The 26059-nt window shown below is 47.8% G+C and overlaps 1 protein-coding gene across 2 annotated transcripts; it reads right to left on the reverse strand.

Moving 5' to 3' along the window:
* Positions 1 to 13968: 13968 nt before the first annotated feature.
* Positions 13969 to 25583, reverse strand: LOC140913526 (prostaglandin E2 receptor EP2 subtype-like). Of its 2 annotated transcripts, XR_012159618.1 has the most exons (3): positions 24632 to 25583; positions 21511 to 21819; positions 16388 to 16470 (listed from the first exon to the last, which is right to left on the reverse strand). XR_012159618.1 is itself a non-coding variant. In XM_073350135.1 (2 exons), exons 1-2 carry the CDS (start codon positions 25445 to 25447, stop codon positions 16225 to 16227), a joined length of 1062 nt encoding a protein of 353 aa, XP_073206236.1. In that variant the 5' UTR covers positions 25448 to 25583; the 3' UTR covers positions 13969 to 16224. The 2 variants fall into 2 exon arrangements, 1 of the variants encoding a protein (XP_073206236.1); XM_073350135.1 differs by lacking the exon at positions 21511 to 21819 and having other exon boundaries at positions 13969 to 16470.
* Between the last annotated feature and the right edge of the window lie 476 nt (positions 25584 to 26059).

Here is a 26059-nt window from a genome sequence, read left to right on the forward strand (position 1 = left end):
CCGGGGTGTTTCTGGGGCAGACCCAGCCCTTGCTCTGTGTCAGTCGAGTCCCTGTACGGGGGGAGGAGGGGGCTTCAGGGTGATCTCCCATCTCAATGCCACTAGTGGCCTGTGCTCCCCACTGCCATGGTGGAGCCACTTTATTTACTGACAAATGAAATTTTCAGAATTTTAAAATGTGTGTAAAATTTTAAATTTTTGGATGCAGAATTTTTTATATTTTTGCACAGCATTCCCACAGGAGTACTTTTAAATCCCTGGCTTTAGCCCCTACGAGGTATTGATAGAGGCGTGTTGCTGCCTGAATACTCAACAGCAGAGAAATTGAAGATATGGGGGCAGGGATGGAAAAACTAAAATAAACCTTTTATTGTTTGTTTTGTTTTTTTAGCCCCCACACCAAAGCTTTGTTTCCCTAAATTCAGAAGAAGCAGTCGCTGACTTCAGCTAAGAACTTTGCTTCATAATTCATCTTCTCTGTCCCTTATCTTGTGTGACAATGGCATGATTTTTTTTTCGAAAGCATGGAGATTGCTGGTGGTTTCATGAATGCGTTCGGCTCAGTTTCATGGTATGGGAACGAAAAGAAGCCAAGAAACGAAGCAATCTCTTGGCACATGGTGTTAAACAAACCGGACTGCTGCAAAACCGTAGCGAGTAAAATTGTCTTTATTTATAAAGCCTGAATGAAGCTAGTGCTTTTGCAGGCATGTGGGGCCGAGTACCAGGTGGTTAACTATTTTTATCTTCCTTGATCTGTTAATAAAATACACTTCACATCTTTAAAAAAAAAAAAGTTGATATTTTTCCTTGGTTAAGGCTTACAGTCAGCCACGGAAATCACATGCCTTTTGGTCTGGGCAGAGTGCACGAGTGATTATTCCCGGGCCTGGAACTCACTTCCAGGAAAGAATTTTTCTTATGCAAATTGGAGACGGGGCGAGGATTTCAGTCTGATTCATCAGAGTGTTTTTGTGTTTGCATCCAATGCATAGTGGTGTGAAAAACATGGGGGGGGGTCTGTCAGCACCCCCACATCTGCCTGTCTCCCTGCCCAGCAATTAATTCTGCCCCCAAATTAATTTTGTTCCTGGTCCCCAGCCTCCCATCTCTTCTGCCCCCTTCCTGTCTGACCTCTTGCAGTTAGAAAAGTTCTTCACCCCTACTCTCCCAGGTCTTGCAGGGGGGCTGCAGCAGGATACCCTTTGCCCCTTCCCAGGTCAGGTGGGAGGGAGAGGAGCTGTTCCCTTTGCTCACATGAGGGGATAGGAGAGGAGGGAGGTGAGTCACCTGAGTTGCTAAGCTCTTTCTTACCCCCGAGAATGGTGTTGGGTTGTAGGGGGAGAGAATGCTGCCTGTTTCCTGTGGCAGCCCTGATTGGCTGCTCTACCCAAGGAGGCAGGGAAGTGGGGAAAGCAGCCAATTAGAGGGGCTCCCCACACCCTAGGTGATACTGAAAACAATGCAGCCATTAGTGACATAGCTCACTTCTTAGAAATGGTATTTCCCAGATCAGTGACCCACGGTGACTGGGCACAAACCATATGTAATCCCTGTCCTGGTCCCATTCCTGTTTGAACTTGACATCAAAAGTCACTTTTACATCAACAGGAGATGACTGGGACCACCAAGTGGCCAGCTTGACAATGGCAAAGGATAAGGATCCATTCGTCTCCTGAAGACCATTGAGAAGGTTCCATTGGCTCCTGCCTTTAAAAGTGAATCTCTTTCTTGGGGTGACTTCTGAATTGAAGTGCGATTTCAAGTGCCGACTGATCAGTAGCTGGCCTTGGTTACTGCAACCATAGATTTACACGAGGCGTTGCATTCTGGGATGCGCGCAGCCCCAGCAGGGTGGTAGAAGAAGCACCAATGAAACTTACTTCCTGCCGTTGGTCCCCTCTGTGTCTGTGGGCAGGTCCGGCTCCGCCGGTGACCCATAGACATCAGAAGGCCCAGGAGTCCGTAGCAGTGAGCAGGAGCAATTTACTGGTTTTAACCTGCTTTTCTGCTGAGCAGGATTTTAAGGACTAGCCTTTCAGTGAAGAATACAAGGGGTTAACTCAATAGGCACTACGGGAGTTTAAATAAGGGCGCTACTTCACATATATGCATTTCTCATCCTGGAGGATCCCAAAGTAATACGGCCCAGTATGGTACTTGGGCATCAAACACCATGTCAGGTATGCACTTAAACGCCTTTGAGAAGCTGGGCCGATATGCTAAGGCATACTACTGGTATAATGCCCTAACACTGCCCTTCTTATAATTCCTAGATACTAGGGTCACTGGATCAAAGTAAATGTCTGACACAAATAGACAACTTCCAGCATCACTGCAGAGGTGCTACCCCGAGAAATCAGGCAAACCTCTACACTTTCAAATGGTCCCAGGCTTTTAAATGTTTTCTAAAAAAATTAAACTTCCAAAGTAAAAGGGAGGGGCCCACCAGAAGCCCACTTTTGCACAATAATTAACACAAAGTTGAAGCCAGAAGCTAAAACCACAACTGGTGTGATCTTCAACTAGCATCTAAGAAAGTGAATGGGCCTTGCAGGGGGCCCGAAGGCTGGCAAAGGAGGAGTATTTCATAAGAATGGCTGTACTGAGTCAGACTAATGGTCCATCTAGCCCAGTACCCTGACTCCTGACTGTGGCCAGTGCCAGGTGCTCAGAGGGAATGAACAGACCAGGTTAATCTCAAATGATCCATCCACTTTGTCCATTCCCAGCTTCTGACAATCAGACTCAGAGCCTGGGGTTGCATCTCTGACCATCTTGGCTAATAGCCATTGATGGACCTATCCTCCATGAACTTATCCAGTTCTTTTTTGAACCCTGTTATAGTTTTTTCCTTCACAACATCCCCGAGCAATGAGTTCCACAAATTGACTGTGCCTTGTATGAAGAAGTATTTCCTTTTGTTTGTTTTAAGCCTGCTCCCTATTAATTTTGTTGGGTGACCACTAAATCTTGTATTATATGAAGGAGTAAATAACACCTTTTCCTCCGCACCAGTCACTATTTTATAGACCTCTATCCCCTCTTAATCATCTCTCTTCCAAGCTTAAGCCAGTCTTTTTAATCTCTTGCCGTACAGAAGCTGTTACAGACCCCTAATCATTTTTGATGCCCTTCTCTGTATCTTTTCAAATTCTAATATCTTTTCTGAGATGGGGTGACCAAACCTGCACACGCTATTCAATGTGTCGGCTCACCATGGATGTAGATAGTGGCATTATGATATTTTCCTAATGGTGCCTAACATTGTTCCTTTTCTTGACTGCCGCTGCACACTGAGCAGAGGTTTTTAGAGAACTACCCACAAGGACTCCAAGATTTTTCTTGAGTGGTAACAGCTAATTTAGATCCCATCATTTTGTAGGTATAATTGGGATTATGTTTTCCAGTGTGCATTACTTTGCATTTATCAACACTGAATTTCATCTGCCATTTTGTTGCCCAGTCACCCAGTTTGGTGACATCTCTTTGTAACCCCTTCGCAGTCGGCTTTGGATTTAACTATCTTGAGTAGTTTTGTACCATCTGCAAATTTTGCCACCTCACTGTTTATCCCTTTTTCCAGATCATTTATGAATATGTTGAATAGGACCGGTCCCAGTACAGACCCCTGCGGGACACCATTATTTACCTCTCTCCACTCTGAGAACTGACCATTTATTCTTACCCTTTGTTTCCTATCCTTTAACTGGTTTCTAGACCATGAGAGGACCTTCCCTCTTATCCTATGACTGCTTACTTTGCTTAAGAGCCTTTGAGTGATCTTGTCAAAGGCTTTCTGAAAGTCCAAGTACACTATATCCACTGGATCACCATGGTCCACACGTTTGTTGATCAGCTCAAAGAATTCTAATAGAGTGGTGAGGCATGATTTCCCTTTACAAATGCCATGTTGACTCCTCCCCAACAAATCATGTTTATCTGTGTGTCTGATAATTCTGTTCTTTACTATAGTTTCAACCAATTTGCCTGGTACTGAAGTTAGGTTTACCATCCTGTAATTGCCAGGATCGCCTCTGGAGCCTTTTTTAAAAATTGGCGTCACATTAGCTACCCTCCAGTCCTATGATACAGAAGCTAAAAGATAGGTTACATACCACAGTTAGTATTTATGCAATTTCATATTTAAGTTCCATCAGAACTCTTGGGTGAATACCACCTGGTCCTGGTGACTTATTACTGTTTATCAATTTGTTCCAAAATCTCCTCTACTGAAACCTCAGTCTGGGACAGTTCTTCAGATTTGTCACCTAAAAGGAATGGCACAGGGGTGAGTCTCCCTCACATCCTCTGCAATGAAGACTGGTGCAGATAATTCATTTAGCTTCTCCACAATGGCTTTATTTTCCTTGAGTGCTGCTTTAGCATCTCGATCGTTCAATGGCCCCATTGATTGTTTGGCACGCTTCCTGCTTCCAATGTACTTAACATTTTTTTGCTGTTTAGTTTTTGAGTCTGTGGCTAATTGCTCTTCAGATTCTTTTCTGGCCTGCCTACTTGGCTTGCCAGAGTTTATGCTCCTGTCTATTATCCTCATAGGATTTAACTTCCAATTTTTAAAGGATGCCTTTTTGCCTCTCGTCATTTTTTTTACTCCGTTGCTTAGCCCTGGTGGCGTGGTTTTGGCCCTCTTACTATGTTTTTAAGACCATTGAGGGGTGAGTCAATTCCTGGCGAATGCCCTGCCAGCTGCCCCATCTCTCTTGTACCGGCAGGGCTCCATCTCTGGGGTCTCCACTGATGGCTGTCAGTGACTGGGATGTGGGTGGTCATGCCTAGGGGTTGGAGTTGGTAGCCAGGAATAGGCGCCCAGGTCAGAGGCAAAGTCAGGAATTGAAGCTGAGGGTCAGAGCCAGGTTATCTGCAGTGAGACAAGGCCGGGGCAACACTGGATTCAAGGCAGGAGCGAGGCTGGGAACAAAGAAGAGCTGGAGCTACTACTGCTGAGGGCGAACGCTTTGAGCAGCCACTGAACTAACTGCCGTTGTTGGGCTTACAAGCTGCTCTGCTGACTCTTCCCACCAATCGGGGGCATAGCCTAAGATCAGGCCTCTGCCATGGCCACATACAGATGAGGATCTAGTCCACTTCTGTCTGCATTGATCCACTGAAACGGGTGGAATTATTCCGTTCCCTGTAGGTTCTTAGGCTACCCTCATCCCCGTTCTCAGAGCACCTTCTAGTCCATGAAGCAATGTGATGAGTGTCTATCATATTTATACAGCCTCCATTATCATAGTCTCTGAGCACCTCACAGTCTTTAATGTGTCTATCCCCACAACACCCCTGTGAGGTAGGGCTGTGCTATTATTCCCATTGTACAGAGGGGGGAAACCGAGGCACAGTGTCTTAAGTGCCAGTTCCTTCAAGGTATTGAAATCAACGGAAGTTAGGAGCCTAAATACCTTTGTGCATTTGGGCTAAGTGAGCTGCCCAAGGTTAGGAGCTGAGGGATTTCAGGAAGGGGTGAGGTTTTTTTTACATGGACGGGGAGGTACCAGCACAACAAAGGATACAGAGCAACTATCCAGCTATGGACAGGCCAGTTGCCAATAACCTAGTTAGAATTACTTGGCCTGTAGGAAGGGAGGAATACAAAGGCCACCCTCCTACTAGCAATATGGGAAAATGGAGGGGTAAGGGGGGGCTAAATGGGATTTCTATAGTTACATTCATTCATAGATTTTTAGGTCAGAAGGGACCATTATGATCATCTAGTCTGACCTCCTGCACAATGCAGGCCACAGAATTTCACCCACCACTGCTACAAAAAAACCCCTCACACCTATATCTGTGTTATTGAAGTCCTCAAATCTTAGTTTAAAGACTTCAAGGAGCAGAGAATCCTCCAGCAAGTGACCCGTGCCCCATGCTACAGAGGAAGTCGAAAAACCTCCAGGGCCTCTTCCAATCTGCCCTGGAGGAAAATTCCTTCCCGACCCCAAATATGGTGATCAGCTAAACCCTGAGCATATGGGCAAGATTCATCAGCCAGACACTACAGAAAATTCTTTCCTGGGTAACTCGGATCTCACCCCATCTAATAGCCCATCACAGGCCATTGGGCCTATTTATGAATATTAAATTACCAAAACCATGTTATCCCATCAGATCATCTCCTCCATAAACTTATCGAGTTTAATCTTAAAGCCAGATAGATCTTTTGCCCCCACTGCTTCCCTTGGAAGGCTAGTCCAAAACTTCACTCCTCTGATGGTTAAAAACCTTTGTCTAATTTCTAGTGTAAATTTCCTAGTAGCCAGTTTATATACATTTGTTCTTGTGTCCACATTGGTACTGAGCTTAAATAATTCTTCTCCCTCTCTGGTATTTATGCCTCTGATATATTTATAGAGAGCAATCATATCTCCCCTCAACCTTCTTTTAGTTAGGCTAAACAAGCCAAGCTCCCTGAGTCTCCTTTCATAAGACAAGTTTTCCATTCCTCAGATCATCCTAGTAGCCCTTCTCTGTACCTGTTCCAGTTTGAATTCATCCTTCTTAAACCCAGCAGTGTATGTGACAAGAGTGATGGATTAAAAGCAGACTAATTCAGAGTGAAGGGTCATGTTCGCCTGAGAGAGACCTGGTGAATCCAAGACCTTGTCAAATTCTCCACTATCTCGCTACACGTACCATCTGCCAGCGAGGTCAGATGGAGTGCCACTCAGCACAGATCTTGGCCCATCCAGTAAGAGACTCAAACGCTAGTGTCTGAGCATTTGCAGGAGGGATGTGTGAAACAAGAGAGGAGGCCCATCTGGCTGAGTGAATACGGTGAGCACAAAAATAAATTCTATTCGTGTCTTGGCTGAATAAAGCTGTGACTGAAAATGTCCGGGGAAGTTTGGACTTGAAGGGCCTGATTCCCATCATGCTTCCTCTGGTTTTATACGTTGACGATTGTGGCTCTGAGTGGAGTTACTCCTGATGTGAAAGGAGAGTAGAATGGGGGGGCCCAATTCTCTAACTGTACAAAGTCCTTTTCCTCCAGGATTTCTTACCCAGGAAGGAGAAGTAGCAGGCAGATTCAAAACAGACTTCGTCAAGTAAGTCTTCTTTAGCGGTCTAACTATCGGTCACCATTTACCTTCACCTTGGGCCAGCTCCTTAAGGACAGACACCTATGTTGGGGTGATACATGTCCTACAGCTTACAAGCACAAAGAATAAGGGGTTTGCATTGTCTTGTAAAGAGAGGGTGAAATCCTTCAGTAAGGCCAGAATTTCACACACACCCTTTTTTTTCTTTGAAATTCTTTGTTTAAGGAAGGTGACCCTGGAGTGTTACTATACTAAGAATTCCTCTAAAAAAAAGGAAGATCACCCCCCGTCTATTTCTTTTTGCCCTGGTATTTACAGTTATCTCCCATCTTCAAATAGGAAATCTTATTAAACTTAACAACGGCGGGTGGCAAATGTCCAGTGTTGAATGGAATCTGTTTTAGACTCACTGAGCCAGATTGAAGTTGGATCAGGAAATGGGAATAACAGAAGCCTGTAAAAAGGCTATTGCCATGCTGATGGGGAAATAAAATAAGTAAAAAAACAAACAAAAAAACAAAACAAAAAAAACCCCACAAAAAATCACACAGAAAACCAAGGAAGGAAAGACAGTGACGTAGGTTAGGTGGGGCTTGCCCTCTTACACAGTACAGTCAACTGCCAACAAGAACAGAAGCTAGTCTAACAGGAGGCCAGCTAGGTATGATAAATATGGTTGAAGTTTTGCCTGTACAAAGGGTAGTAACACAATTTTAGGGAACGTGTGAAATGATTCCTGCCCTGCTTGAAATTGGAAAAAATACCCTTTGATTTTGCTAATCTGCTCAACTCTACATTGGAAACTGTAACTAGGCAGAGACCCCAAGCTAACCCAAATATTTGTGTTTAAAAAGGAAAAGGGAAAAAAAAGTAAGCATGCAAAGAATGCACAATGAGTTTGAGGAAACTGACTAAAATTCAGTTCCAAATGAAATTCTCAGTTGGTAAACTAATCACTTTAAGAACTCTGAGCTGGAGACTACAATCCCCATTTACCTACTTACCCCAGAGGCTTCTACTACTCTCTTAGCTATTTTAATTTCCCTGGGATAAAGGGTCTCGCAGGAGTTATATCCACAAAGTATTTTAATAAATACAGAACACTGGCATGGGAGGATGATTGGGAAAGTTAGCAAACCAGCACAAAAGGAAAAGCATGGCAGAGAACTTCTACTAAGTAAGGGCGATTTCAACTATATATACAGTAAGCAGATGGCAGAATTGTCAAATAAGGGAGTGAGTTTGATATACCCTCGGGAAACAAAGACATTAAAAGCTGCTGAAGTAAAGGATCCTTTCTCCAAGAGAGAAGGAGCAAGGTAGAGCAAAGCTCGCCATGAAATAACATTCTAAACGATTAGTTACATTTAAAGGAAGCAGAATCCCAGGGCCCAGGGAACATCATTCACACATTAATTCCTAACAAATGAGTAAGGACATGGGTGAAATTGCAGTCTTTAAAAGTTTACCAGATCCAGGCACAGTGCCTGGTATTGAGAAATTTGCAAACATTGCTTTGTTAGTATCTTATTAATGAGTCAAAAGACAAACAAGGAAGCCGTAGCCCAGTGGGTTTAAATGGAGTTGCGACGGAAACCTTTGGGAACGTCACTATCTTGTGGGATTTCATGGAAGAAAACATAGCAAAGGATGGAGAGCCAAAGTCTGTCCCCAGATACACATGTGAAAGCCCCGGGAGCGGGACGTGCATGCTTGTAGACAAAATTGGCTCAGTATTAGTATAAATTCAGGCCAGGGGCATCGTGCTGGAATTCTTGTAAGAACTATATTCTTCCTGTAGCAGGGAAAGGCAAGTTTGTGGGTGTCCTGGAACATGCCTGCGATCATCAGAAGCTTGACAAGGGCCCCTGTTGGAGGTAAAGACTGCAGAAATAAATCTCACATTTTTACTTCCTGGGGCCTACCACGTGATATTTTTCCCCCTCCTGCTCACATGACCGCCCCCGTCCCAGAATCGCTAACACCTGAATCTTCGGCTACGTCTACACGGCAAAGAAAAGCCCATGGCTGACCCATGCCCGCTGACTCGAGCTTGCAGGGCTTGGGCTGCAGAGCTGTTTCATTGTGGTGTAGGCTCCCTGGCCGGAGCCCAGGCTCTGGGACCCTCACACCCCACAGGATCCTAGAGCCCAGGTACCAGCCCAAGCCTGAATGTCTACACAACAATGAAACGGCCTTGCAGCCCAAGTTGGCTGGCACAGGCCAGCCCCAGGTTTTTCTTTGCTGTGTAGACATACCCATAAACTCTTAAAATGATCTCTGCCAGGGTCGAGTTGCACCCTGACTGTTGAGCTTCACGATCTCTCCACCTGCTCGTCTTCCTGCTTAGAGGTGGGATTAGTCTTTGTATTAGAATAGCTCTTGGGAACCCCGATAACTTTACCCACTGGCTCTCACCCTTTCTCTGGTTGGAGTTCCCTCCTTGGGATGGATTTGTACTTGGACACCACCTTCCCATCACATCCTGAGAGCTGCTCCCAGCTCTTCCTTCCCCCTCCCCCTCTTGCTGCTCTTTCTTTTTATATTTTTGCTTTGCTCGCGCACATGCATTTTGCTGACTCTTCTCCCCTCTCTGGGAACTCTGATCCTCCACTCGCCAGAAGTCTACAGGATGCTGAGGACCCAGGAGCATCCACAGCTGACCCAAATGCCACAGGAGCAGCCACGTTGCTACCTTTTGCCCCACCCATGGTCCAATGGTCCATTCCAGTCATAAAATCTATTAATTTCTGAGAGCTGCTCCCTTCAGCCAGCTCAATGAGCTGCTACAGTCGTAGCAAAGAAGGGAAGCTCCTTGGTTTTGAAGCAGCTACCTACCCCTATAGAGACAAATGCATGTTTGAGGAAAGTGTTGAGATGGATCTGGGATCCTGCAGCTTTTCCTACCACCACCCTGTTTCCCTCCTCTGCCCCTGAACTAGTGTGGTGCTCCCATGCTGGGAAACTGACCAGATTAGACATCCACTAGCTGTAACATACTTCTGCATTTCATGTACGGGTGCAGATAACAAGGAGTTAGAAAGTACTATTTTAGGGGTTGAGTCTGTGGTTTGCAGGACTGCATCCTTCTTACAAATATAAAAGTTTACCACAAACTTTTGTCTTACTAAAGATATTGGCCCAAACCCTTATCTTAGGTGCTCCCCGGGACCGCCCCCCACCCCCACCCCGTTGCAGATGGAGATCTGTACGACTGAACAGATTTCATAGCAATGTAGGGTTGGAAGGGACCTCAAGAGTGCATCTAGCCCAGCCTCCTGCGCTGAGGCAGGACCAAATATACCGAGACCATCCCTGACCTTTGTTTGTCCACCTGCTCCTTAATAACCTTCAGTGAAGGGGTTCCACAACTTCCTTGGCAGCCTGTTCCAGAGCTTAACAACCCTGTCAGTATATAAGCTAAATCTCCCTTGCTACAGCTTAAGCCCATGACTTCTTGTCCTACCTTTGGTGGACATGGAGAACACTTGATCACTGTGTCCTCTTTATAACAGCCCTTCATGTCGTGCGGACTGTTATCGGGTCCCCTCCTCAAGACTAAACATGCCCACTTTCTTTTAACTTTTCCTCAGAGGTCAGGTTTTCTATTAGTTTTGTAGCTCTCTTCTGGAGTCTCTCCAGTTTGTTCATATCTTTCCTAAAGCATGGCACTCATCCAGGTGAGGGCACGCCAGTGCTGATTAAGCAGGGACAATTAACTCCCAGGTCTTATGTATGACACTCCTGTTACGAAACTCCAGAATGCTATTAGCCTTTTGTTCGCCAACTGCACCATGTTGGCTCATATTCAATTTCTTATCCACTGTATCCCCATCTGTCTTATTATCTCATACCTGGTCAGACTCTAGAGTCCAAACACTGTGCATTTCAGAAATCCCATCCCAGCCTTGTGAAAAAATGTATTATGCAACCAGACCAGAAATTCCAGAATGAACAGTTCAAAGATACAGAATAACTGCTATGCAAGTTTAACAAAACACAAGAACTTAATGTAATTCCGTATGTTGCTTTTCATCATATTGGGGGAAGGGGGTGGGACACCTCTAAGATTTGTGCATTCCCTCCCCTCCACCCACAGCCCTGTTTTTAAACAAAGGCCTGAGGGCTATGTGCTGAAATACAGGTTTGTGTTTCCCACAGTCGCAGGCACAAATGAGGAATTTGCCTGAGCAAGTCATTATGGAGGCCTGAATTTCCAGAAGTGCAGAGCAGCCACAGCTCCAATCATAGCCAGTGGAAACAGATCTTTGTACGTGTGAAAGTTCCAGCCTCTTCTAAAAATCTGCTCCACAAAATGAAGGCTACGCACTGTATCGATACCATAGCTTTATCACGGAAACCTCCACAACAGATAAAAATATGGTAGCAATCATTCCTCCCACAGCAGCTCAGTGGAGTCTTTTATTCTTAAACCAGGAAGAGATTTTCATCACCCTTGCGCAATACTATTCTGTCTGTCATCTGCCCACCCACGTTTCAGAGGCTAGAGAACTTCCTGTGGATCGTGGCTAACTGACAAATTACACAACCGCTGGCTTTTATTACCATCTCCGTTGTTAGCAGTTCTCCTTCTTCATACCCATTCAGACTATGAAAATCAACAGCATCAAGTGTCTGACCTTCAATAATTCTTTGGATGAGAACAAATTCACAACCCCTCTAGTATTATTTGTATCTTACGAATAGCATGCAAGGTTTTATGTTGTAATAAGTCATTTGGGGAGCAAGTGCGTGTTTTGGAATTAGTGGAGTCAAAACAGCATTTCTTTCATGGTTGGTGTCCTTTCCATCCTGAAAAGCAACATTTTCAACATCAGATCTATTTATGTAACTTGGGAGACACATCATTTGTGGAAAAAATAGATATTTAATCACACCGCTGTGGAAGTGGGCAGTCATGCCTGATTTCTTCATTTCAGTATTTTTTGTTCTGGTCAGAAGTGGTGTCTTTCAACTCTGAATAAACAAGAGCTTGTTGGGAATTGTTCATAAAAATGCCAATTCATGAAATCTGAAACTTCTCAGAAGAGGTTTGGAGTCCATGAATCCCCCAACTAAAAAAAACAATAAAAAAATTGGAAAAAAGTTTCAAAATGAAAGTTGCTGGTTTGCCGATTTGAAAGAGCTTTGTTTTTTTTAAATATAAGCTAGTTACAGGCGAAGGTAGGTTGAAAGAAAAACAGTCAAAATCTCAACAAAACATTCTGAAATTATTGAATTGTAACATTTCAATTGACCTCAACTGCACATTGGGGTTTTTTTGGTTCACTGCTATCTTTGAGATTTTGACTTTGTCTCCATCAGAGATTGTGCGGGGTGTGGGGGAGGGTGGACTTCAGACCTTCAAATATTTGGGGGATCGGAAAACCATTTCCCACCTACTTCTAGAATAAACCCACCTACTCTCTCTTCCCAAGAATGTTCTTGATGTTATAATAAACCTCCTTTTACTGATATTTTTTCCCCATTGTGTTGTAATCTAGCCTGTAGGCTACACGTTTCATCCATATGACTGACTATTTTCTGACTTGTGACTTCTGCATGAAACCACATACGATTCGGACAGCTACTTTGGAAAGATGATTTTTATTAGAGTAATTTTATGTTATGTCAATTGCAGAAATACAAAAAGCTTCAAATCTTTTCATTTTGGGTATTTTTAGACAAGAAATAAAACTCTTAAATATACAAGATCTATTTGCATAAAATACCATGAATGTTTTGGGTTTGTTTTTTTTAAAGAAGTGGAGCAACACTCCTCCTGGGCCTGTTATCCTGAGTAATCCCATTTGGGAAAATTCATCTCTAGTGTAAGCAAGTCTATTGACTTCCATGAGGGTCCCATAGAAGGGAAGGGGAAAAGGTTATGTAAAATAAAGCCATTCTCAGTTGAAGTTTAATGGGCTTGGATCCTCTTGCCCTGACTTCAGTGCGGATTGCACAGGGTGTGAAATCAATGCAGAATTTGGTCTGAAACCACTAATAACAGATGAGCCAATCCTGATAACATATCATTGGCAAGAACATACGTAGCAGAGAGTGCGTACCTGACAAACTGAATGCAGTTTTATTTAAATAAAAATCTCAATAGAAAGCAACACCCTGGCACACTGGAAATAACACAATCATATAAAAATAACCTCTTAAGTTTAACGAACAAAGTGCCTCAGTTTCCCAGTGAGCAAAATGTTACTGACCTTCTTTGTAAAGTGCTTTGAAATCTACTGACGAAAGGCACTAGAATAAGAATTGGGTATTATTAGGTGGTCAGTGGATCATGCTCATCCTGAGACTCCCATCTTATTAAATGGGAGGGGATCTGGTTACGGCAGAGGCTGAGAACTACGGAGCTAGGTAACTCTAACGTTATCCTCTGTATTACGGGGTCAGTCTAGCTCCACCCTCCAAAATGGGCCCTCACGTCTACCCTGTGGAATTCTTTTGGTGCAATTTTCTCTTCACCCCTCTCTGAACCTCTGCGGTCCTCCTTGGCAAAGCCAACAAAAGGACAGCTGCTGATCCACACTAACATCCATATATCAGGTTTCAGAGTAGCAGCCGTGTTAGTCTGTATCCACAAAAAGAAAAGGAGGACTTGTGGCACCTTAGAGACTAACAAATGTATTAGAGCATAAGCTTTCGTGAGCTACAGCTCACTTCATCAGATGCGTAGAATGGAACATATAGTAAGGATATATATATACATACATACATACAGAGAAGGTGGAAGTTGCCCTACAAACTGTAAGAGGCTAATTAATTAAGATGCGCTATTATCAGCGGGAGAAACAAACTTTTGTAGTGAGTTTTTTTCTCCTGCTGATAATAGCTCATCTTAATTAATTAGCCTCTTACAGTTTGTATGGCAACTTCCACCTTCTCTGTATGTATATACATATCTTCTTACTATATGTTCCATTCTATGCATCCGATGAAGTGGTCTGTAGCCCACAAAAGCTTATGCTCAAATACATTTGTTAGTCTCTAAGGTGCCACAAGAACTCCTGTTCTTTTTATCCATATATCAGCGTCATGTACAATATACCACAGTCTGTCTGAAAACCTGCTTTACATGCGGCACTTAAGGAAAACCGTATCTTTTTCAGAGGAGGGATTTTAAGTCATAGCTTAGTTAGGGCCCTGATTAAGCAAAGCATTGAGAATTTAAGTGCTCTACTGAATCAGGGCCAATCGCTCTAGGAAAAAGGTCTTTCCAGCACACGGCGGGCTTGGACAGGAGACAGCTATCCTGCTTCCACTGAACTCAGTGGAAAAGCTCCCCAAGAGTTCTGTGGGAGCCAGTCCATAATGTAAAACGAAGGCAGCTTCCTGCTTAGAATCACAGTTGGAATCATAGCTCCTCTGGAGAAGCCAGCCTGGTAGAAGGTTCCCTCTATCTTGTGAAATATTTCCCACTGATATTTAAGACTTCACGTCGTCATTCCCACAGCTTTACCTAGGATGAGATGTGATGATTACATACATATCTTGTGTGGTATTTCTTCCCTGGCCTTATAAGGAAAATGCCTACGAGCAGGGGCTGCAAAGACTTGTCACGCACAGGGCTGTATCAGGCTTGCATGGAAAGAGTCACTTAAATACAAAGGTGTTGGGTCCTCTAGAAAACCCCTAGTGAGACGGCATGGGAAACTTCCTTCCATCTGCACAAGCAACCATCTCTCCCAGCACTGAAGGGCAGCAGGCCATGCCCCAGCGGGTGCACCCCAGCTTCAGAGATGCAGGGGCCCCATGCTTAGAAGCATGTTCAGCTCCTGATCCTACCAGCGCAAATGTGTGTGTGTGGTGGGGGGGAGATGGGCATCTGCTGTAAGATGGAGGCTGGTTGCAGCCCAAAGCAAAGCTCTTTGATCCAAGAGGTTGTTGAGGAGGTGGGGGGGCTGAGTGCTGCAACACAGGGGGGCTCAGTTGACATTTGCCCACCATTAAGCATGACCCTACCCATGGAGAGCTGCTCTAAAAATCAGGATTCTGGAGCAGAGAGATGTAACCCTGCTTCTGCCCATCCTAACAGCTTTGACCCTAAGAGAGGAACCCAGTTGGCTTTTCTTCCCCTAGCTGTAGGGCAGGGGTTCTCAAACTGGGGATTGGGACCCCTCAGGGGGTCACGAGGCTATGACCTGGGGGGGGGTCGCACGCTGACAGCCTCCACCCCAAACCCCGCTTTCCCTCCAGCATTTATAATGGTGTTATTTATAAAAAAAGTGTTTTTAATTTATAGGTGGGGTGGGGGTCGCACTCAGGCTTGCTGTGTGAAAGGGGTCACCACTACAAAAGTTTGAGAACCACTGCTGTAGGGCACTTGGAAAACAGAGTGACAAGAAGCGGAGCTAGCTTTAGCCTTCCTCCCCACTCCAAGGCAAGACAGTAGTTATACGAAGGCACATGGCAAAACCGATATCTCTGAGACAGAAATCATAGAATCCTAGAATATCAGGGAGGGAAGGGACCTCAGGAGGTCATCTAGTCCAACCCCCTGCTCAAAGCAGGACCAATCCCCAATTTTTGCCCCAGATCCCTAAATGGCCCCCTCAAGGATTGAACTCACAACCCTGCGTTTAGCAGGCCAATGCACAGGGCTCTCAAGACTTCAGTTTCAGTAGTTAGATAAATGGTTAGTTAAGCCTCCATGAAGCTGATAAGGCCTTGGCGGGTTTAGCAACAAATCAGTAAGCCAAAGCTCTATTATTAACTCTTCTGTGTCTCCCCACCAAACTGTCACTAGGCATAGTGTTAGAGAAAACATCTGTCTCCTGGACTTACAGTAAATAGCCACTAGCTTTTTAGCGTTTCAAACACACTAGAGTGCAGCACATGTCCTCAGTTCAACATGAAAGTTCCTGTTTAGTGGCAACAGAAATCCAGTTATTGATTAGCCTCTAGGATGCTGTCCCATAAATAGAAAATGCTCACTTTAGATGGACTTCTCTTTCGCTTTTTGACAAACCCTGCAGCCTCTTGTCAGCCAGACTGCAGCTCAATCCATTGTACAGTAAATATATTTGTTTAGTAAGCTAAAAGGCCAGCTTCCCATCGTGTTTATACTTCTAAGTTTGTTCATTACCCTGAGGAGCCATTTCAGCAAGGTCTTCCAGATGTCTCCACTGAACGCTGCTTGTGACTACTGCCTGCAAAGGTCAATCTGCTTATTGGATTTTGACTCTGCAGCAGGAGTCGTCTGCATGTTGTCTTGGGTCTTTAGGGACATCTGACAGCACAGTACAGAACGGATTACCCTCAGAACTGAAGGTCTAAGGATGACAAAGACCCAAGGGTCAATAATTGGATTAATTGCTAAGAACCTCAGTGCTAGAAGGTCCTTCTTATAGTCTTCGTTTTGCATAAACATGTTCATATAGGCCCGAATCTGTAAAACATAAAGGGAAAATAAAATGCAAGACTGATCCTAGGAGTATTTTGATGCACAAGTATAAAACACCATTTCAAAGGAACTTCTATATTCACAATAGACATTTCGTTGTCACTGGTTTAAGTGAATTTCATTCTAATGAGATGCCAAGCTGGTGGACCGAAAGGCTAGCGCTGGGTGGGAGACTGTTTCTGGGTCCCATGAATATTTTCAAGAATTCAAAATTTTTTCCATGTCTTGATTTGGGATGAAAAGTCAAAATCTTGAAAATATTTGTGAACTGAGAAACCAATTTTTTTTTTCATTTCAGGCAAATCAAAAAGTTGATTTCAAAAATTTGCCATTTCAATTTTTTTACCCTTTTTCAGTCTAATTTGTTTAAATTTCAAAAGGAAAAGTCATTTTGAACGGGAAAACTAGATTTTTGTGTGTAGAACATGTCAAAATATCACTGACAATTTCAAACCCATTTTTTTTTCCCCCTCAACACTTTTTTCAAGTCAGGAAATTTGTCGAACTCCACCCTGTGTCGAAAACGGTTTAGCTTTCGACAAATTGATTTTCTTCAGTTAGGTCTACTCACTGACATTCTCCTTTTATCCACAGGACAGGCAGAATATGAGCAGCCTCACACAATGCAAGCTTCTCTCCATTCTGCCTAACCAATATATAGAGCCGATCAGGAACTTTCTGACACATTTTTCCATTGCAGAATGCAGATTCATTAAGCGAAACACTTCACAGAAACACATCTACTGCATTTAATTGGGGCGGAGGGTGGGGAAGCCTTTTGACAGTGATGAAGCATTCCATATCATAGGACTGGAAGTGACCTTAAGAGGTCATTTAGTCCAGTCCCCTGCACTCAAGGCAGGATTAAGTATTAACTAGACCATCCCTGGCAGGAGTTTGACTATCTGCTCTTCAAAACCTCCAGTGATGGAGATTCCACAACCTCCCTAGGCAATTTATTCCAGTGCTTAACCACCCTGACAGCTAGAAGTTTTTCCTAATGTCCAACCTAAACCTCCCTTGCTGCAATTTAAGCCCGTTGCTGCTTGTCCTATGCTCAGAGGTTAATGAGGCAATTCTTTTACCTCCTCCTTGTAACAATCCTTTTATGTACTTGAAAACTGTTATCATGCCCCCCCCCCTCAGTCTTCTCTTCTCCAGACTAAACAAACTCAATTTTTTCAATCTTCCCCCAGAGGTCATGTTTTCTAGACCTTTAATCATTTTCGTTGCTCTTCTCTGAACTTTCTCCAGTTTGTCCACATCTTTCCTGAGACGTGGCACCCCAAACTGCACAAAATAGTCCACATGAAGCCTTGTCAGTGTGGAGTAGAGCAGAATGACTTCTCATGTCTTGCTTACAACACTCCTGCTAATACTGCCCAGAATGATATTTGTTAAAAAGAAAAGCAGGGTTACACAGCTGACCCATATTTAGCTTGTGATCCACTATGACCCCCAGATCCCTTTCCACAGTACTCCTTCCCAGGAAGTCATTTGCTATTTTGTATGTATGCAACTGATTGTTCCTTCCTAAATGGAGCACTTTGCATTTGTCCTCACTGAATTTCATCCACTTTACTTCAGACCATTTCTCCAGATCATTTTGAATTTTAATCCTATCCTCCAAAGCACTTGCAACCCCTCCAGCTTGGTATCATCCACAGACTTTATAAGTGTACTCCCCATGCCATTATCTAAATCACTGATGAAGATATGGAACAGAACCAGACCTAGGACCGATCCCGAGCCTTTATTTGGAAAACGCTTGAGCACGCAGACACTTTGCACATGTGTGGGAGCTGCAAGGATCCAAATGGCAGGGTGGCCTGATCAGCTGCTACAGCCCGCTCTGTCACACAACTTCCAGATGGAGAAAAAAGTCTAAAGAGAAACCTGTTTCCCCATTTCTATGCATTTACATGGAAAGAACTCACATACACGTCAATGAATCCTCTTCAGACTAACTCCACCAAGCAGGAAATTAAATGAAGAGGGAATAAACACCCCCCCGATTTTAGATACCATTAACACTGTACGTGGCACATGCAGAGTCCCTTCTGCAAAAGTCCTTGTTTTAGTAACGAAACTTTGCAACTAGGTATCGCTTTCACCCCAAGGTTTCAAAGGGTTTTACAAAGCTCGGTAGCTGTTATCCTGATTGCGCTTTGCCTCCCCAGCTGTACAGAGAGAGGATGAAATTTGCTCTGGGTCACAGAGTGACTCAGCGGACCACAGAACCCCAGCTGTCCTGACACACAGGCTTCTACTCGAGAGCCCATGGCTTCTTTTTCTGTTGATCTCTGATACATATGGCATAAAAGGGTTATTTAAAGACATAACTTCAGACCTTCATCTTTGCGTGTCTCCATTTTGATGGTCTTAATGTCTTTTGGCTTTAGGTCCATTCACGGGAGATTTCAGCTTGGGTTAAGGGGAGTTCGAACAGTTCAGTCATGTTTCACTTGTGGGTTTTGAAATGCATATTTCTTGGGCGACCGCTCACACTAGGTGCAGTGTTCCAAACGACTACATGAACAATGTGATGTTAAAACTGGGATTACACGCTCCAGGAGAGGCCGCCAGTCTGTCCCACGACAGTGACGTCTAATCCCTCACAGCGGTGCTAAATTTTCCAGCGGGCTACTTTCTCACCACAACCCAGTAGCGAGAGTTTAGGTCAAAATGGGATAGTCCCCACAGCTTATTCCCCCCCAGAATGTCAAGTCGCTAAAAGAAAAATGAGGAAGGGATGCCAAAGGGAGGCCCGAAGAAGAGGCTTGGCTTGCCCCCAAAGTCCCAGAAGCTTTTTCAATACCAGGTTGAGACAAGGGCAATTTACGATTCCCCAGGGAGCCTATTTTCCTCCACACACCCCTAAGGAACCAATCAGCTGGCTTTGGTATTTAAAGAAGCTGTGACAAGTATGACTAGTCCCATCCAAAACATCCCTTCCACTCCCCCTGCCGCTGCCCCCGCCCCCGGCAGATGTGAGGCATGTGAAAGCACAAGAATGAATCCATCACTGAGCATCGTAGCTAGCCCTGAGCTAAGCATGACAAGAGACTTCATTTATCCAAACCTGCAATGAAGTCAATAGATGCTTAAGGGATCATTTATTAACGTATCCAGTCTATTGTCAGGTTGCCTATCGTGGCCTTCACCAGCGTGTGTAGGTGCAATCAATGAGCGTGGAAGAAAAACAGCTCTAGCCAGGTTTCTGACCTACTCTATGAATTTATTATGTCTGACAGCCAAAATCAGTTACTTCCTTACATATGCTTGTTTGCTACTTCATGGAAGAGCTGACAATCCCTCCTGGGAAGATGATGCAGCAAATTTGACTCATGTGACACCAGTTGCTCCGTCTCAGGTCCTGGTCCCCATGAACCCAGAGCTGTTTAGCAACCCCGGATGTATCTAACTTCTAAAGCTGTGTATTAAAAAAGGAGATGAAGAGTTTGAGACAGACAATTAATGCCTTAGCCATTCACTTCAAGCGACCTGGGTTCAAATCGTGTGCATGCTGCAGCTGAAAGCGAGTTGAATCATCTCATACTAGTTACTAAAAGCACCAGATGTTCTGACGACTCATGTCATGACTCGGGACTTAGTTAGTTTGGGGGAAAGTTTGCCCTACAACTGCTTATGCAGGGTCGGCTTTACAATTGATGCTACTGGTATATCACCTTCATGGGCACTAAATTCAACCATCATCCATGTGTGTCTAATTAAAAAAAGATTAGCCATGGCAAGGAATATGAGTAGTGTCTACAATTATATTACCAAGATAGATTTAGGACTTTCAGTCCTCATGCTTCAGGGCAGAAAGAGGTAGGAGCAGGAAGAAATCCCCAGTGGTATGCTACTGTACAACTGGGTACCTCTATAAGGGTTTATATGCTTTCCTCTGAAGGATTCACCACTGGCCACCTACCTGTTCTGCTACCTGTGATGACAGCTAGTTGGTCTGTTGTTCTATGGCAATATCTATGTTCTTCTATGGAAAGAGTAGACCAGAAAGAGAATCTCCTAAAGCTAAAAGGAAAGTAACTGATTGTGAGTCAGTTCTCAAAGCCATAAGAACTAGGTCCAATGTCCCCTTTCTCCATACTCATGATGCTTGTTTCACCTGATAATATAAGAATTTTTAATTTCTCCTTTGCGGCGCACTGTGGGATTTCTAGATATCTGATCGAATGAAATGATTCTACGTACAAATACTAGGCTGGTAGAAAATACACTTCTACCATCCAGGACTTTTAACTAGCTAGTCACTTTATGCTGCTCACCAGACTGCAAAAAACCTTCCTCTCCAAAACAGACCCACTGCAAATGTATACGTACTTCCAAGAATGCCTGCCACGAGCACACCAGCAGTTACATCTCATGTCTGCACATGACTCAGCCAGATGCGGGAAAGTACCATTAGGAGCAGAGCTAAAGACCCCTAAATGAATTTAAGGCCCATCAGTTGGTGGTGGAGCAGCTCTTATGATTTCAAGTCCAAAACCACAGGAAACACAAGAGGCTGCTAGAGGTTATTACATTTCCTTGATCACGCTCTTGAAATTCAAAAATAATGGGGCAGCATGTCCAGTGGTTAATTTGTCCATTGGGCCTTTCAGCTCTCCAAGTGCTAATGAAAGATAATGTCATTCTAATGCTGGGAATGTAAAATTAGCTTTGGCCTTATTCCCAACGTGGGTGGGTTTGGCTTTTCACAGCGAAAAAAGAACTGAAAAACAGAAGGAAAAAAAATCACCCAAACCATCTTCTCTCTCAAAAGTGGGAAGAATCGAACTATCTGACTATCGTCGACTGGTAAAGGGTTGAGTGACATGGCAGCTCTGAAGGGGTCCTATTTAATTTGAACGACAAGAGAAATTACACGGGTCACACGGGTTATATTTTTGAGGGGGGGCATTCTAGCAGTTAGAACGAGGGAGTCAGAAGACTTGGGTTGTATTTCCAAACCTGCTGTTGTCCAAAACACTTCATCTCAGCGTGCCTCGGTTTCCCTACCTGTCAACAGGGCCGGCTCCAGTGTTTCTGCCGTCCCAAGCCACAAAAAAACCCAAAACTTGCTGCCGAACGGGAAGGCGGAATCCTGCCCGCCGAACACGGAGGCGGAGTCATGGTGCGGCCGCCGAAGAAGAGTCGCGTCCCCGCTGCCAAATTGCCGCCGAGCGCAAAACGCGCTGTGACGGAGCGACCGCTGAATTCCCGCCGCCGCCGAGGGCGGATTGCCCCAGAGCCTGACGTCCTGCCGCCCCTTTACATTTGCCGCCCCAGGCACCTGCTTGGTTCGCTGGTGCCTGGAGCTGGCCCTGCCTGTCGAATAGGGAAAATACATGCCTTTATCAAGCATTTTAACGCCTTCGGTTCAAAAGGAATGTCTATGCTCAAAGTTCTTATGAATTGTAAGTGTGTGGAGCATATTCTCCGATCCCATGTCTTTGTTTATGGACACAATCTTCAGCTTCAGGGACACCAGCTTTTTCACACAGAAATGAACATTTGTGTACCGGTGAGGGTTTGTGTGTGCACAGTGGCTGTTGGCTGTCTGTATCTGCCAAGGCATCCTTTCCCCTCACAGTTGAAAACTTGGCTCAGCGGGCAGAACTGTATCCTCGTTTCCACTTGTACAACCACGTGGATGCATGCATGCTGACTGACAGCACAGCAAACCGTGTCCACGCCACCCCCGTGATTTTGTGCATCCCTGCACTCACCTAACTGCATTTATCTACGCAACCTCCGTTCCACCTTGGCAATTTAACTGACCTGTGTTACGTCAGTTACAGCCATGGAGCCTGCTGATTTGTGTACCCGCAAGATGACACATGCAAACACACTGAGCTGTGTCAGCTCAGCTCCTTCCCTGCAACTGCACCAGCCCCTTCAACCTTGCTGGCGCCCTCAAAATGGCACAGCTCAGTCCCACTGCATGTAAGCTCAGCGACATGGGCCTACACTTGATCCATGCAACCTCGGTCAAGCAATTGCCACTCTAGGGCCCTGTGAACGCCTCTTGAGCCCTGTCACCATCGTCTCTCAACTCCCAGAAAGTGGATTTCTCCTCATGAGTCCCCGGGGAGCTAGAAAAGTGCTATCTCCATTAACAGATGAGGAAACAGAAGCACAGAGCCACTACTGCGATAAAAAGCCCATGGCACCGTCTCAGAGCCCGGATCAGGAGCTGGAGCCCGGGCTCCGAGACCCTTTCCCCTCGTGGGGTTTCAGAGTGTGGGCTCCAGTGTGAGCCTGAAGGACCACGCAACGATTGTATAGTCCCAGAGCCCTGAGCCAGGCCAACCACGGGTCTTTTATTGCAGTGTGGAGGTAGCCTAAGGGATTTGGTCAGGGAAGCTGTGGCAGAGTCAGGAACAAAGAAAGGATCTTTGTGCTTCAATCTAGTCCAGTGCCTTAATCCCAGAACTCAGTGGGGCTGCCTGGTGCCCTCATCTGTATGGGTTTCTTTGTAATGCAGGGACTAAAAATAAGCGGGAGAAGGCCAGGCGCCGGAGGTCCCCCAGGGCAGGGATTAACAACGGAACCAGCGGGAGAAGGCCAGGCGCCGGAGGTCCCCAAGGGCAGGGATTAACAAGGGGACCAGTGGTAGAAGGCCAGGTGCCGGAGGCCCCCAAAGGCAGGGATTAACAAGGGGACCAGCGGGAGAAGGCCAGGTGCCGGAAGCCCCCAAGGGCAGGGATTAACAAGGGGACCAGCGGGAGAAGGCCAGGCGCTGGAGGCCCCCAAGGGCAGGGATTAACAAGTGGACCAGCGGGAGAAGGCCAGGCGCCAGAGGTCCCCAAAGGCAGGGATTAACAAGGGGACCAGCGGGAGAAGGCCAGGCGCCAGAGGTCCCCAAAGGCAGGGATTAACAAGGGGACCAGCGGGAGAAGGCCAGGCGCCAGAGGTCCCCAAGGGCAGGGATTAACAAGGGGACCAGCGGGAGAAGGCCAGGCGCCGGAGGCCCCCAAGGGCAGGGATTAACAAGGGGACCAGCGGGAGAAGGCCAGGTGCCGGAGGCCCCCAAGGGCAGGGATTAACAAGGGGACCAGCGGGAGAAGGCCAGGTGCCGGAGGCCCCCAAGGACAGGGATTAACAAGGGGACCAGCGGGAGAAGGCCAGGTGCCAGAGGTCCCCAAAGGCAGGGATTAACAAGGGGACCAGCGGGAGAAGGCCAGGCGCCAGAGGTCCCCAAGGGCAGGGATTAACAAGGGGACCAGCGGGAGAAGGCCAGGCGCCGGAGGCTCCCAAGGGCAGGGATTAACAAGGGGACCAGCGGGAGAAGGCCAGGTGCCGGAGGCCCCCAAGGGCAGGGATTAACAAGGGGACCAGCGGGAGAAGGCCAGGCGCCAGAGGTCCCCAAGGGCAGGGATTAACAAGGGGACCAGCGGGAGAAGGCCAGGCGCCAGAGGCCCCCAAGGACAGGGATTAACAAGGGGACCAGCGGGAGAAGGCCAGGCGCCAGAGGTCCCCAAGGGCAGGGATTAACAAGGGGACCAGCGGGAGAAGGCCAGGCGCCGGAGGCCCCCAAGGGCAGGGATTAACAAGGGGACCAGCGGGATAAAGCCGGGCGCCAGAGGCCCCCAAGGACAGGGATTAACAAGGGGACCAGCGGGAGAAGGCCAGGCGCCGGAGGCCCCCAAGGGCAGGGATTAACAAGGGGACCAGCGGGAGAAGGCCAGGCGCCGGAGGCCCCCAAGGGCAGGGATTAACAAGGGGACCAGCGGGAGAAGGCCAGGTGCCGTAGGCCTCCGAGGACAGGGATTAACAAGGGGACCAGCGGGATAAAGCCGGGCGCCAGAGGCCCCCAAGGACAGGGATTAACAAGGGGACCAGCGGGAGAAGGCCAGGCGCCGGAGGCCCCCAAGGGCAGGGATTAACAAGGGGACCAGCGGGAGAAGGCCAGGCGCCGGAGGCCCCCAAGGGCAGGGATTAACAAGGGGACCAGCGGGAGAAGGCCAGGTGCCGTAGGCCTCCGAGGACAGGGATTAACAAGGGGACCAGCGGGATAAAGCCGGGCGCCAGAGGCCCCCAAGGACAGGGATTAACAAGGGGACCAGCGGGAGAAGGCCAGGCGCCGGAGGCCCCCAAGGGCAGGGATTAAGGAGGGGGCCCGGGCCCCTGCACTCACCGTGAAAGGCAGGGAGCAGACGATGAAGGTGATGGTCATGATGGCCAGGAGGATGAGGTGATCCACCTCCTCGGACACGGAGAGCCTGCGGCGGCCGGCGGGCTGCTCCAGCGAGGCCAGGCGGCGGGAGGTCTGCCCGCGGCGGTGCATGCCCAGCAGGCTGCGGACGACGCTGAGGTTGCAGAGCAGCACGGCCAGGATGAGCAGCAGCAGCAGCGAGGCGTAGAGCAGCGAGTAGGCGGCGCCAGCCTCGGCGGGCTCCAGGCTCATGTGAATGAAGCACCAGGTGCCCGGGCAGTACTGCACGTAGCGGCCGAAGCCCAGCAGCGGCAGGGCGCAGAAGGCGGCGGCGAAGGCGCAGAGGGCCGGCAGGGCCAGCAGCAGCGCCGAGCGGCGGCGGACGAAGCGCTCGTAGAGGTAGGGCTGGCCCAGGGCCAGGCAGCGCTCCAGCGCCATGGCGAAGAGCGCCAGCATGGTGGCCAGGCCGAAGAAGCTCATGGCGAAGGCGAAGTAGGGGCAGAGCTGCCCGCCCTCGGCCAGCGCCTCCAGCGAGCGGTTGCGGCCGTAGGAGGCCAGCACCACGGGGCTGACCAGGCAGGTGCCCAGCAGGTCGGTGAGCACCAGGACGGTCACCAGCACGTGGAAGAGGGAGAGCGGCCGGCCGCGCCCCCCGAGCCGGCGCCGGGCCAGCAGCGCCAGCGCCGTCAGGTTGCCCAGCAGCCCGGCCGAGAACATGACGGCGCTGATGGCCGGGCTCTCCTCGGTCTCCAGCAGCTGCTCGCTCCGGCAGTGCGTGATCGAGCCGGCCTCGTTCATGGTGCCGCCCGCCCGCCTGCTGCTGCCGCCGCCGGGCCCGGGGCACAACCGCGGCGGGAGGCGAGCGCGGCAGCAGGCGGGAGGCGCGCCGAGCCGGCCCCTCGCCGGGCTCCCCGGGCGCGCCCCGAGCTCCTCCCTCGCCAACAGCTGGAGCTCGGGCCCGCCTCCCCGGGCGCAGCTGCCCGCCGCTCAGGGTCCCTCCCGCGCCAGCCGGGGCAGCGCGGGGCGGGGGGCTCCGTCCTGCTTTCCCAACCGCTGGAGCCGCGGGGCCCCGCCTTGCGCGCCCCAGCCGGGGAGCCCGGGCACCGCCCGCTGCGCGCTCCTCCCTGCCCAGCACCTCTGGGCAGCGGGTGGAGATCAGTCACTGCCCGCGGGGTCCCCCTGCGCGCGGGGAGAGGCTCCCTCCTTCCTCCCAAACAGCCGGAGCCCCCCGCGCCCCTGCCCCTTCCCCGAGAGCACGGGAGTGCGGCCCCGGCCCCCGGCGCCGCTGGAGCTGTGCCCCGGCTCCCTCCCTGGTGGGCTGGGTCTCTGAGCTGGGCGCCGGGGGGAAGGGATGCAGAACCTCCCACCCGCAGCCCCTGGCTCGCCCCACTGCCACCGTGCCCAGCTGCC

Source organism: Lepidochelys kempii, chromosome 6, assembly GCF_965140265.1.
Source record: "Lepidochelys kempii isolate rLepKem1 chromosome 6, rLepKem1.hap2, whole genome shotgun sequence".
Taxonomy (NCBI): Eukaryota; Metazoa; Chordata; order Testudines; family Cheloniidae; genus Lepidochelys; species Lepidochelys kempii.